The sequence below is a fragment of the Chlorocebus sabaeus genome, chromosome 2 (assembly GCF_047675955.1).
Source record: "Chlorocebus sabaeus isolate Y175 chromosome 2, mChlSab1.0.hap1, whole genome shotgun sequence".
Lineage (NCBI taxonomy): Eukaryota > Metazoa > Chordata > Mammalia > Primates > Cercopithecidae > Chlorocebus > Chlorocebus sabaeus.
In genome coordinates, this window is record NC_132905.1 from 39,565,067 (window position 1) to 39,578,769 (window position 13,703).

The 13,703-nt window shown below is 43.8% G+C and overlaps 1 protein-coding gene across 5 annotated transcripts in view; it reads left to right on the plus strand.

The window, feature by feature from the left end:
* The window catches only part of CBFA2T2 (CBFA2/RUNX1 partner transcriptional co-repressor 2), a 162,202-nt gene that overhangs the window by 131,474 nt on the left and 17,025 nt on the right, over nt 1–13,703 (plus strand). For all 5 annotated transcript variants that reach the window (XM_008021011.3, XM_073007935.1, XM_073007927.1 and 2 more), the window contains 4 exons: nt 1,817–1,998; nt 3,453–3,706; nt 7,333–7,418; nt 9,040–9,235. In XM_008021011.3, coding sequence (XP_008019202.1) covers nt 1,817–1,998; nt 3,453–3,706; nt 7,333–7,418; nt 9,040–9,235 — 718 coding nt within the window. The remainder of the gene's footprint in view (nt 1–1,816; nt 1,999–3,452; nt 3,707–7,332; nt 7,419–9,039; nt 9,236–13,703) is intronic.

A 13,703-nucleotide genomic window follows, 5' to 3' on the forward strand; every position in this document is an offset into this window, starting at 1 on the left:
GAGCCACTGCGCCCGGCATCTAATTTTGCTGCTTAACAAAGCCTGTAATATTTGCTGTCTGGTCAAATAAATATGCCTCTTTTGCTTTCTTTTACCTTATTTTCATTTCCTAAGAAAATGTAATAGCATCAGACAGATGGGTTATCTTACTAAAGTACTGATACCAGTTTTTTAAAACCTTATATTGGAGCACAGGAAAATGCATCAGTCTAGGGTGCACAGCCTGTATCATTGCTCAGTTCTAATGGCATTGAAGCCTCGGCTGCTCTGAGCAGCCTGTGGTGCCTTTTTGAGCCCTGAAACAGCTGTGCTGGTTCTATCTTGGTCTTCTTTATGTATGTTAGAGCTGGTAGACAATTATTTCCCCAAGACTCTAGAATCAAGAAAGATTTCTGAAATTTGTGTTAATAGGAAATAATTAGCATGTTTTTTATTCATCATGGGACACATGTCACCATTGTAAAGATCTAACATGGTGTTTTTTTCAATTAAGTTTTTACAGTTGCAACAAGATTGAGGTTATAGAACAGACTTTAAAAGAGTTTTATTTAGTCAAATTCCCTATTCTTAACTCTGTTATTTTGGAAAACAGCATGAGGTAGGTTGTTATGGCAGCTTTTTGGCTAGCATTTAGGGTTTTGTCAATTTATTTCTGCTTTAAAACAGTCACTAATTATGGTGCCTGCTAAATTAACCCTCAGTGAAGGGATGGCTACTTGCATGTATTAAAACTCTCCTTTCACTTGCTCATCTGTCCCTTGGGATTAAGCCTTTGCTTATGAGCTCAGACTGGATTGCTTTTAAATTTGGTGAGAAAAATATAATTTCTGCTTTATGGTTTTTTTGATAAAAATGGGAAAAGTAAATTCTGTGTATGAAGGAAATCAAGTTCTCAGCTTTAAAAGATGTATAGGGTTTTAAAATATGATTTGTTCCTATTACAGGTTTTCTAAGTATGAGAGAGAAAAATACTTAATGAATTATCTTTTTTTTTTTTTTTTTGAAGACGGAGTCTTGCTCTGTCACCCAGGCTGTGGAGTGCAGTGGTGCAATCTCAGCTCACTGCAAGCTCCATCTCCCGGGTTCATGCCCTTTTCCTGCCTCAGCCTCCTGAGTAGCTGGGACTACAGGTACCCGCTACCACACCCGGCTAATTTTTTGTGTTTTTAGTAGAGACGGGGTTTCACCGTATTAGCCAGAATGGTCTCCATCTCCAGACCTCATGATCTGCCCGCCTTGGCCTCCCAAAGTGCTGGGATTACAGGTGTGAGCCACCCCACCCGGCCATGAATTATCTTTTTACATTTTATATCACTCCCAGTGCTCCTTTTCAAACTCCCATGTTTTAGAATAATCACAGTTTGCAGAATTCCGTGGCAGCTTTTATACAGAACATGAAGGAAGGTTGAGTAGTGCTATCAGAGATGAGTTGGGGTTCAGAAGAGAGAAACCAGGGCTTGGAATGACTCCCACAGAGGCAGTAGTAATTCTCTCACTGACTAAAGTCTTCAGAAGTATATTACTATGTTTAACAACCCTTTATTGAGCTTTGACTGTATACTAGGCTGCAAAGGTAAATAAGGTGCAGTCTCTTCCTTAAGCAGATTTACATCTGATTTGGGCAAGAGGCAACTGAACCAGTAATTCAGGTGCAATATAAGAGATATCATTGACTCACAGAAGAAGTATATGAAAATCAGACTGCCAAGGAGAGAAAGACTTTTATCTGGTATCATCTGCTTTGTGAAAGCTCTTTGAGGTGCTGAGCCCTCTTGTGTAGGGCCCAACACTGGACAAACTGCCTCTTCCTTTCAAGGCCAACCTTCCCCTGCTACAGCGAGAACTGCTGCACTGCGCTCGGGCAGCCAAGCAGACCCCATCCCAGTACCTCGCTCAGCACGAACACCTTCTGCTCAACACAAGCATTGCATCGCCTGCTGATTCGTCAGAGCTGCTCATGGAGGTACACGGAAATGGGAAGAGGCCCAGTCCAGAGAGGTGAGCAGATGAACTTTGCTGTCCTTGCCTTCCTGGAACCACACTGGCCTTCCCCTTTGCTTATAAAATAAAGAGAATTTGATTGCTGTGGTTGTAATGTCTCAACCTTTTTTTGAGACAAGGTCTGGCTCTGTTGCCCAGACTGGAGCACAGTGGCACAACCTTTGCTCACTGAAGCCTCCGCCTCCTGGGCTCAAGTGATCCTCCCACCTCAGAGGCGTCCCGAGTATCTGGGACTACAGGCACGTGCCACCATGGCCAGCTAATTTTTATTTGTTTGTTTGTTTGTTTGTTTTTGGAGAGATGGGGTTTTACCATGTTGCCCAGGCTGGTCTCAAATTTGTGAGCTCAAGAGATCTGCCCGCCTCGACCTCCCAAAGTGCTGAAATTACAGGTGGGAGCCACCATGCCCAGCCCAATGTCTCAGACTTTCTATGGTTATTTTTGCTTTATTCCAATACCTCGCTGCAGAATACATCTAAAATCTATGGGAGTAGCTTCCAGGCATGAGTATTTTTCAGAAACTCCTCAGATGCCTGCACACCCAGTAAGAAACTCTACTCTAGAGAATTTATGGGATCGACTGTTCCAGAAGCCTCAGGAATACAGTTCTGCCTTTTCTTGGATGCTGTTTGTAGAAAGAATTGAAAAAGAAAAAAAAAAGAAAAGAAAGAAAACAAGCAATACAGTCTGCCAAATGCCTTTTATGTCAAATGCATTTTTTTCTGATATGAGAAGTTTTGAAAAAGTATAGCAATTAATTATTAATATTTGCCAATGGCTCACCTTTACTGAGATTGAAATTAATATAAATTTATTTTAGAAAACTCCCTATGAGTGGCTATCATAATATTCTATGGGTTATCAAAGAAGGCAATATTTTAACAATAGTGGATAGGCTTTAATGACATTTTTTTTTAAGTAAAAAAAATAAATAAATAAAGGTAGAAAACTTATTACAGTTGGATCTGAGTGACTAAAAACCCTGCCACTACACAATTAGACCCAGGGTTAATTTGACTGGCTTTAAAAAAAAAAAAAGATACAATTGGATTTGTTATATGAGCCTTTTTCCTCCCATGTAGTTTCTTTCCAGTAACTCACCTCCATGGTAACAAATTTGACCTTAATACTTTCCTAAGTATTGTTAAACCCATAACTTAGAAAAAGGCTGTCATCTCCTTAGTCTCTCCTTTGCTTTATGAGGGTTAATGTTTCTGTCTGGTTATGGATGGATTTGACCTCCTTTTTCATGCTAGTATAAGTCAGCAATTTACATGAGGTGCCTGGCCCCTGAAGACAGTTCAGTTCATGCCTCATGTCACACCCTTCCTTAGAGTCTTCCTGTTTATGCCAGTGTATAGCAAAATAGCTAACACACACTAGGTTCTCGGGAAATGTCTGCATGAAAACTTGTTGACAGGATCAAATATGCACTTCTGCTTCTTCTACAGGAGAGAAGACAATAGTTTTGATAGAGATACAATCGCTCCTGAGCCTCCTGCCAAGAGAGTATGTACCATCAGCCCTGCTCCTCGGCACAGTCCTGCTCTCACTGTGCCCCTAATGAATCCTGGGGGCCAATTCCATCCTACCCCTCCGCCTCTTCAGCATTACACCTTAGAGGATATTGCAACTTCTCACCTGTATCGGGAACCCAACAAGATGCTAGAGCATCGAGAAGTTCGTGATAGACACCACAGTCTCGGTAAGCAACCTAAGGAGCATGGTAAATTCAGACTGGATTCTTGGATTTCTTTCCAACTCAATGATAAAGTCAAATAATATCATGATTGCTTTTTCCCACTGATTGGATAAAACACTATTATATGTAGACTATTAGAATAGTAGTTGATCTTATTTGATATTAATCTTATTTGATACCTTGTTGCTATGATATGATAGAAGTACAGCTGGGTGTGGTGACTGGTGTCTGTAATCCCAGCTGAGGTGGAAGGATCACTTGAAGCCAGTCTGGGCAACATGGTGAGACCCTGTCTCTACAGAAAATTTTTAAAAACTAGCTAGGTTTGGTGGCATGCGCCTGTGGTCGCAGCTGCTAGGGAGGCTGAGGAGGGAGGATCACTTGAGTCCAGGAAGTCAAAGCTACATTGAGCCATGATCTTGCCACTGCATTCAGTCTGGGTGACAGAGTGAGACCTGTCTAAAAAAGAATAAAGGGGTATTGCCTATTCTCAAATGATTCAGAAAAAGAGAATGAAAAAGCAAACAAGATAAAATGTTAACATTTGAAAACTGTTTGAAGATATGTGAGAATTCTCTGTGCTCCTTTTGCAGTTCTTCTATAAATCTTTTTAAAATTAGGCCAAGCGGCCGGGCGCGGTGGCTCAAGCCTGTAATCCCAGCACTTCGGGAGGCTGAGACGGGCGGATCACAAGGTCAGGAGATCAAGACCATCCTGGCTAACACGGTGAAACCCCGTCTCTACTAAAAAAAACTAGCCGGGCGAGCTGGCGGGCGCCTGTAGTCCCAGCTACTCGGGAGGCTGAGACAGGAGAATGACATAAACCCGGGAGGCGGAGCTTGCAGTGAGCTGAGATCCGGCCACTGCACTCCAGCCTGGGCGACAAAGCGAGACTCCGTCTCAACAACAACAAAAGAAATTAGGCCAAGCTCAGTGGCTCATGCCTATAATCCCAGCACTTTGGGAGGCCAAGGCAGGAGGATCACTTGAGGCCAGAAGTTTGATACCAGCATGGGCAACATAGGAAGAGCTCATCTCTACAACAACAAAAATTAAAAATGAGGCAGGAGGGGCTGGGCGTGGTGGCTCACGACTGTAATCCTAGCACTTTGGGAGGCCGAGGCAGGTGGATCATGAGGTCAGGAGATCGAGACCATCCTGGCTAATACGGTGAAACCCCGTCTCTACTAAAAATACAAAAATTAGCCTGGCGAGGTGGCGGGCACCTGTAGTCCCAGCTACTCAAGAGGCTGAGGCAGGAGAATGGTGTGAACCCGGGAGGCAGAGCTTGCAGTGAGCCAAGATCATGCCACTGCACTCCAGCCTGGGCGACAGAGCAAGACTCCGTCTCCAAAAAAAAAACAAAAACAAAAACAAAAAATAAAAAACAAAGCAAAAAAATGAGTCAGGAGAATTGCATGAGCCCAAGAGGTCAAGACTGCAATGAGCCGTGATGGTGCCACTACACTCCCCTCCTGGGCAACAGAATGAGACCCTGCCTCAACACAACAAAAAAAACAAAGTTTTTAAAATTAAGCGAGAAAGATGCAAGATTTCACCTTGGAGGTGAAAGTGCATGGACATTTAGGTCAGGAGGTGAGGCATCTCGAAATCTCAGCTCTGCATCCTAACTAGCTGTGTGATCTCATGCAAGTTGCTTGGGCTCTCTGAGCCTCAGAAGAGTAATTTCTAAATGGAAATAACACCACCCCCTGTGCTGGGTTGTTGTTCCATTTGGAGTGCCTGGTATCTGGGTGCTCAGAAACCATTAAATTTAGGAAGAAACAGAAAAGAAACCTTAACAAACCTCTTCTAGTTTTGGACAGAGTATTTTGTCATGTACTCTTACACATTTTCAGTATAAGGTTTTTTGGAGTATAACTACTGAGCATCTGTCAGAGCAGGGAACCAAAGGGCTATCAGCTTCCAGGGTTTCCCTAAATTTCCGTTTGTACCTTGTTAAGTAAGAAATTGCAGCACATTTGCCCTGACTTCCTCTTATTTAGGCTCACTAGCATCTTTCAGATGCTTGGCCGCATTGGGGCCCCTGGCATCATGTAGTGGGATAGTAGCTGAATAGGGAAGGCTGTAGCAGCTATGGTGTTCTCAGAGCCAACATTTACTGAGTCATAGCTACCACTTAGTTTGTGTTGTACGTACATTGTCTCATTTAATCCTCACAGGAGTCCCAGGCAATTGTTATCCCCTTTTTACAGATGAAAGATGAAAGAACTATGGCCAAAATCACATAGCTGATAATTGGCAGAGACAAAATTCAGACCCTAATTGACTTATGCCCAAGGCTTAGATGTACTAGCAGTATGTTATGATACCAATCCTAGTGTTCAACCCCTGTTACTCCCATGCCTCTCTTTTATCTATTAAAAACTGCTTGTGGGGGTTGGGCATGGTGGTTCACACCTGTAATCCCAGCACTTTGGGAGGCCTAGGCAGGTGGATCATGAGGTCATGAGATCGAGACTATCTTGGCTAACATGGTAAAATCTCGTCTCTACTAAAAATACAAAAAATTAGCCAGGCATGGTGGCAGGTGCCTATAGTCCCAGCTACTTGGGAGGCTGAGGCAGGAGAAGGGCGTGAACCCAGGAGGCAGAGGTTGCAGTGAGCCGAGATCACACTGCTGCACTCCAGCCTGGTGACAGAGTGAGACTCTGTCAAGGGAAAACTGACTTGCTTTGATTGGAAATAGCACAGTGCAGGGAAAAAAAGCTGACTTGCTAATGGTTTCTTCTGCACATTTTTTGCCAGTTTGACTTGAGAAAAAAGTATGCCAAAAACTAGGTATGGGGTCTCACTATATTGCCCAGGCTGGACTCCTGGGCTCAAGTGATCTGCCTGTGTCAACCTCCTGAGTGGCTGGGACTATAGGCACGCCCCACCACACCTGGCTCTTATTACTACATTTTTGACAGATTGTACAGATCATGAGGAACTCAATATATACTGAAATAAACAGATTCTCACACTGATACATAGTCACTATGAATATTACGCCTATAAATTCAGACTGGTAACAGGGGTGTTGTGTTAATGACTCAAAGACTAAGCACTGTTGCTGTTTATGATTTGAGTTCTTCAAAATAGTAGACAGTTCTTATTGGTATACCTTTAATTCACACAGTTGTTCCATTCCTGGAAATTTCAGTATATATCAAAACTATCCCCCCACCAAAAAAATGTTTTTAAGTTACTGATAATGTTAAGCAGTTTCCAAATGTTTGTACCAGTAGACACTCTGGTTTTGGTGGTTAATTACTCGCATTGCACCACATCCTTGCCAACACTTGGTATTATCTGACATTTTAATTTTTTCCAATATGTTAGGTGTTAAATGCTATGTATAACATACCTGTTTATTTCTTTTACCTCTTTTTCTTTAGGGCTATTTTGTGTTTTACAATTGATTTGTTGGGGTTTTTTTTAATATAATCTGAATAGTGATCCTTTGTTGGTTGTATTGTCATTTTGTGGGTCCCCCACCCCATTGTGAATCATTGCCTTAATAGTGTGTTCAAAGTAATGATGAATATGTGTGTATTTACTTGGTAGAATTTGCTTCTATTGTGTTTTTCTTGCTATCTTTGAATTTAATCTCTAATTTCTAATAGGTCTAAATGGAGGCTATCAAGATGAGTTGGTAGATCATCGTTTGACAGAAAGGGAATGGGCTGATGAATGGAAACATCTTGACCATGTAAGAATCTTGTAGTGTGTAATGTCCCTAATTCTTTATTACTTTTTTTTGAAACAGGAGTCTCGCTCTGTTGCCCAGGATGGAGTACAGTGGTGTGTTCTCAGCTCATTGCAACTTCCACCTCCCGGGTTCAAGCAATTCTCCTGCCTCAGCCTCCAGAGTAGCTGGGATTACAGGTGTATGCCACCGCGCCCAGCTAATTTTTGTATTTTTAGTAGGGACAGGGTTTTGCCATGTTGGCCAGGCTCGTCTCAAACTCCGGACCTCAAGTGATCTCCCCACCTCAGCCTCCCAGAGTGCTGAGATTACAGGTGTGAGCCACTGCACTCAGCCTACTTTTGATTCTGTTTTTTTTTTTTTTTTTTTTTTTTTTTTTTTTTGAGACAGAGTCTGGCTCTGCCGCCCAGGCTGGAGTGCAGTGGCCGGATCTCAGCTCACTGCAAGCTCCGCCTCCCGGGTTCACGCCATTCTTTTGCCTCAGCCTCCAGAGCAGCTGGGACTACAGGTGCCCGCCACCTCGCCTGGCTAGTTTTTTTGTATTTTTTAGTAGAGACGGGGTTTCACCAGGTTAGCCAGGATGGTCTCGATCTCCTGACCTCGTGATCCTCCCGCCTCGGCCTCCCAAAGTGCTGGGATTACAGGCTTGAGCCACCGCGCCCGGCCCCTACTTTTGATTCTTAATGCTACCAATAATTAAAGGAACATGTATGTTTGAAGTGAATATAACCACAGCCATGGCATCCTTTGCTTTTAATAAAAGTTGGTTTAGCTACTACTCCCTCAGCTAAAGAATTACAGTCACTCCCTAATCTTTGTGATGGGATGATCACTTCAGGTCAGAAACCAAATAAAGTCATGTAGTATAATGGTTAAAAACAAAGGTTTGTAGCCAGGCGCAGTGGCACATCCCTGTAGTCCCAGCTACTCGGGAAGCTAAGGCAGGAGTATCTCTTAAGCCCAGGAGCCAAGACTTCCAGTCTAGTCTGGGCAACATAGCAAGACAGAATTCGCTTGTTATTTGTTAAATTTTTATCGAAAGAAACTTTCTTTTTATTTTTTTCAATTCTGCTCCTTCTGTAGTAAAGAGAATTGTTTTTTAGCCCACATATTCATGTTTCGTAGTTTTAGAACACAGGTCAGTAACAAACTTCTAGGTAATTCAACCCCCCAAAATTGTTTATATTCCAAAATTATTTTGCATTCTGAAAGATAGCAGCCTTCCTCATCTTATCAAAATTCATAATTTCTGTTAGAAATCTGTGTATACCTTATTTTATGGTTCAGCCACAGCAAACTTACAGAGTGCTGCAGACCCCAGGGATACAACAAATGCTGCAGCAACATGAAATCGTAGATGGTTGGCCAGAAGGCCATGCATCTGAGGTTCTGTCCAAACACTGGAAGCCCTGGTAGTTACTGTCCTCAATAGGTTTGTCACCCTCAACACCAGTGTCCTTCCTGGCTGATGGAGAAACAGATAGCAATAAAGGGTTTTAAATGTAAACTTGATATTCCTAAACCTGTACTTTAAGGAACCTGAATTCCTCATACTGCTTTGGCCTGATTTATGGTTGTTTGGATGTTCTCATCTCATCTTTGCCTGGCCCCCTCTCTGACTCAGGCGCTGAATTGTATTATGGAAATGGTAGAGAAAACAAGGCGCTCCATGGCAGTTCTGCGGCGCTGTCAGGAATCAGATCGTGAAGAACTCAACTATTGGAAAAGACGGTACAATGAAAACACAGAGCTGAGGAAAACAGGGACTGAGTTGGTCTCCAGGCAACACAGCCCCGGGAGTACAGATTCTCTCAGCAATGGTAAGGGGAGAGTCTGCGGGGAACCCAGAGTAAATGTCAGCCTTTAGAGCCCACCAATATGTCACAGAAGGCTTTTTCTGCTTGACTTTAAAGAAAGGTGGTGCTCGGCCAGGTGTGGTGGCTCACACCTGTAATCCCAGCACTTTGGGAGGCCAAGGTGGGCAGATCACGAGGTCAGGAGATCGAGACCATCCTGGCTAAAATGGTGAAACCCCTCTCCACTAAAAATACAAAAAAAGATTAGCTGGGCGTGGTAGTGGGCACCTGTAGTCCCAGCTACTCGTGAGGCTGAGGCAGGACAATGGCATGAATGAACCCAGGAGGCAGAGCTTGCAGTGAGCCGAGATCACACCACTGCACTCCAGCCTGGGCTACTGAGCAAGACTCCATCTCAAAAAAAAAGAAGAAAAAAAAAAAAGAAAAGTGGTGTTTGATTGTGGATTTGGGGAGACTCAGGTGATTATGAAGAGGAAGTGAGAAAATATATGAAGCCCCTGGCATGTTTTGGTGGGTGGCGGGTTTTGTTTTATATAGACAGGATCTTGCTGTGTTGCCCAGGCTGGCCTTGGACTCCTGGCCTCAAGCGATCTTCCTGCCTCAGCCTCCCAAAACACCAGGACTTCAGGCCTGAGCCACTGTGCCCAGACTGGTACCAGGCATGTTCAAAAAATGTTAATTCTTCTTCGTGGAGAATGAGAATATTTGTGATTTTGTTCTGTCTTTGACTCTCTACATATATGTGTGCTAGGTGTTGGTCAAAGAGTGTTTGGTTGTCAAATCCAGCCTGGCTGGTTGTATGTACTAGGCACTCTTGTGTCATCACTTTTGTTTCTCACAGTAGCCTTGAAAGTGTTTACCTTACCTTCCTTCCTCCTGTCCCCAGCCCACCATTCAGAACAATACCACTCAATCCTCCGTGGTCTGGTGGCCTCCTACAAAAGGATTTACTGTACCACACTAGGTTGCCCCCCCTTGCCTTACCAAGTCCGAAGCAGCAGTAATCCAGAGTACATCCAGCAAGCCTCAGTTATTCCCCTCAAAATGTTCCAGCACATTCACCCAGTAACTGAGAAGGTGCCCTATGCAAAGGCATAGCTGAGTGACAGGCCATCTGTGATCAGACTCTTTTCCCACGCACTCTGAGTTCCCAAATGTTCACCACGGAGAACAAGTCTCTTACGACAGACCTAGCATGTTCCATTGAAGGCAGCTATTAGTCTCTAAAAAGCTGTAAGGAAAACTCGAGGCAAAGCCAGAATTAATACAGTATGTCCAGACAGTGGGAGCTAAAGGCTTCCCTTTCCCTACCCCACCCACAGCAGCAGCTCTGGAGCCAACCATGGAATACCACCATTAGGTGGAATATCTAGCACAACAAGGCATAAACACGTACGTAGAGTTACAGTATTAGTATGATTCCTTTTGTAAAAACTCCAGAAACAGGCCAGATGCAGTGACTCACGCCTGTAATCCCAGCACTTTGGGAGGCTGAGGTGGGCGGATCACAAGGTTAAGAGATCAAAACCATCCTGGTTAACACAGTGAAACTCCATCTCTACTAAAAATACAAAAAATTAGCCAGGTGTGGTGGGGAGTGCCTGTAGTCCCAGCTACTCGGGAGGCTGAGGCGAGAGAATGGCATGAACCTGGGAGGCAGAGCTTGCAGTGAGCCAAGATTGCACCACTGCACTCCAGCCTGGGTGACAGAGACTCCCTGTCAAAAAAAGAAAAAGAAAAAAAAAAAACAACCTCCAAAAACAGACAAAGCTAACCTTCTGGTCTCCCTCACTTTCTGAACATTTGCAGATAGTCCCTGTGTGACTTTCAGACAGGGAGAAAGACTTTTGGAGTCTTAGCTAAAGTTTACACCCAAGCCATACCTCATCCGTTAGTGAGTCTACACATGTGCAGGCGAGAAGCATAGAGTACAGAGGGAGCTGCAGTTGTGAGCCAGTGGTTGCTGAGCCAAGATACAGATCTTGCTGGAGTCATTTAAACATGGCTGTGCATGACCACTACTCACCTTTCCCACCTTTTGTATCACGGATTAGCTCTGGTGACCATATTTTTTGATTTGCCTGAGATAGTCCAGTTTATGCCTGTATCCTGTTACAGTTGTTACTAGCACTTCCCTCATTCTCAACAATGAAGGCAATCTGGATGATAAGTTATATTGTCATTCTAGGTTTAGCTCTTCATGGATACATGTTTTCTTCTATCAGGTTTCTGAGAGCACTATCAACCTGATTTAAATAGTATATTTTAGTGTCATTTATGTGTTTATTGCATGTTTCTTTCTATGTTTATTGTCCATTTTAGTATAGAATGACAGTATAATTCATATCCTAAATAAATGTAATATGCAAAATGTGAACTATAATAACTCCAAAAAGTGCCACTGGTCTGTGATGACATATGAGGAGCTTGGGTACAGTTAGCTTCATCAAGAAAGTCTAACTGTGAAATGAGTTTTGTTTTTTGTTTTTTTTTTTTTTTTTTTGAAATGGAGTCTTGCTCTGTTGCCCAGGCTGGAATGCAGTGGCACGATCTTGGCTCATTGCAACCTCCTGGGTTCAAGCAGTTCTCTTGCCTCAGCCTCCTGGGTAGCTGAGATTACAGGCACCCACCACCACGCCTGGCTGCTTCTGTATTTTTAGTAGAGATGGGGTTTCACCATGTTGGCCAGGCTGCTCTTGAACTCCTGACCTCAGATGATCCACCCACCTTGGCCTCCCAAAGTGCTGGGATTACAGACGTAAGCCACCATGCCCGGCCTGAAATGAGTTCTTAGATACATAGTTGTTTTACATTCTGGCATATTTTTATACCAATAATAGACATTTCAAAAGAATTTCACGAATGACCTTTTTTTTTTTTGGAAACAGAGTCTAGCTCTTATCTCCCAGGCTGGAGTCCAATGACATGATCTCAGCTCACTGCAACCTCTGCCTCCTGGGTTCAAGCAATTCTCCTGCCTCAGCTTCCTGAGTAACTGGGATTACAGGCGCCTGCCACCATGCCCAGCTAATTTTTTTTTTTTTTTTTTAAGTAGAGACGGGGTTTCACTGTGTTGGCCAGGCTGGTCTCCAGTTCCTAACCTTGTGATCCACCTGCTTCGCCCTCCCAAAGTGCTGGAATTACAAGCCTGAGCTACCGCGCCTGGCCTCACCAATGACTTTTAAATAAGTAATTAGTGTTTTTGTTTGAGACGGAGTCTTGGTCTGTCACCCAGGCTGGAATGCAGAGGCATAATCTTGGCTCACTGCTCCCCAGGTTTGAGCAATTCTCCTGCCTTTGCCTCCTGAGTAGCTGAGTTTACAGGTGTGTCCTACCACAGCCAGCTAATTTTTGTGTTTTTAGTAGAGATGAGGTTTTACCATGTTGGCCAGGCTGGTCTCGAACTCCCAACTTCAAGTCATCTGCCCTCCTTGGCCTCCCAAAGTGCTGGGAATTAGTGTTTTTTTTTTTTATTTGTTTGTTTGTTTGTTTTTTGAGAGACGGAGTCTTGCTCAGTCGCCCAGGCTCGAGTGCGGTGGCGCGATCTCGGCTCACTGCAAGCTCCGCCTCCCGGGTTCACGCCATTCTCCTGCCTCAGCCTCCCGAGTAGCTGGGACTACAGGCGCCCACCACTACGCCCAGCTAATTTTTTTGTATTTTTAGTAGAGACGGGGTTTCACTGTGTTAGCCAGGATGGTCTCGATCTCCTGACATCGTGATCCACCCGCCTTGGCCTCCCAAAGTGCTGGAATTTCAGGCGTGAGCCACCGTGCCCGGCATAATTAGTGTTTTTAAAGTCTTGGATTAGCTGGGTACAGTGTCTCATGCCTGTAATGCCAGCACTTTGGGATGCTGAACTAGGTGGATCACGTGAGGCCAGGAGTTCTAGACCAGCCTGGCCAACATGTCAAAACCCTGTCTCTACTACAAATACAAAAAAGTTAGCCAGGCATGTTAGCACATGCTTGTACTCCTACCTACTCGGGAGGCTGAGGCACGAGAATCACTCGAACCTGGGAGGCGGAGGTTGCAGTGAGCTGAGATCACACCCTGCACTCCAGCCTGGGCAACAGAGTGAGACCCTGTTGCTAAATAAATAAATAAATAAATAAATGTATTGGGTTATGCGGAAATCCATGGTGTGGATGGTTAAAACCATGGTTATTTGGAGATAAATTGACTAGAGGCTTTAGATGGCATTATTACTTTTCCCATTTAAATTAATGCATTTTAGGTTTTCCTACCTGAAAATTTGTGATTCACAATGTTTTCACAAACAGATTTTGTCCAGGCAACAAGGAATGTATTTAGGTGTTATTAAAGGATGCATAAATAAGTGCAAAATCCATAAGGAAAAGAAGAAAATGCTTATCACAGAGATCAGGAGAATGGTTTCCTCTGGCTGTGTGGGTGGAGGGTGCAGAGTTAGTGAGTTCTAGCTACATCTATTCTTAGGACAGGATTGTCAGTC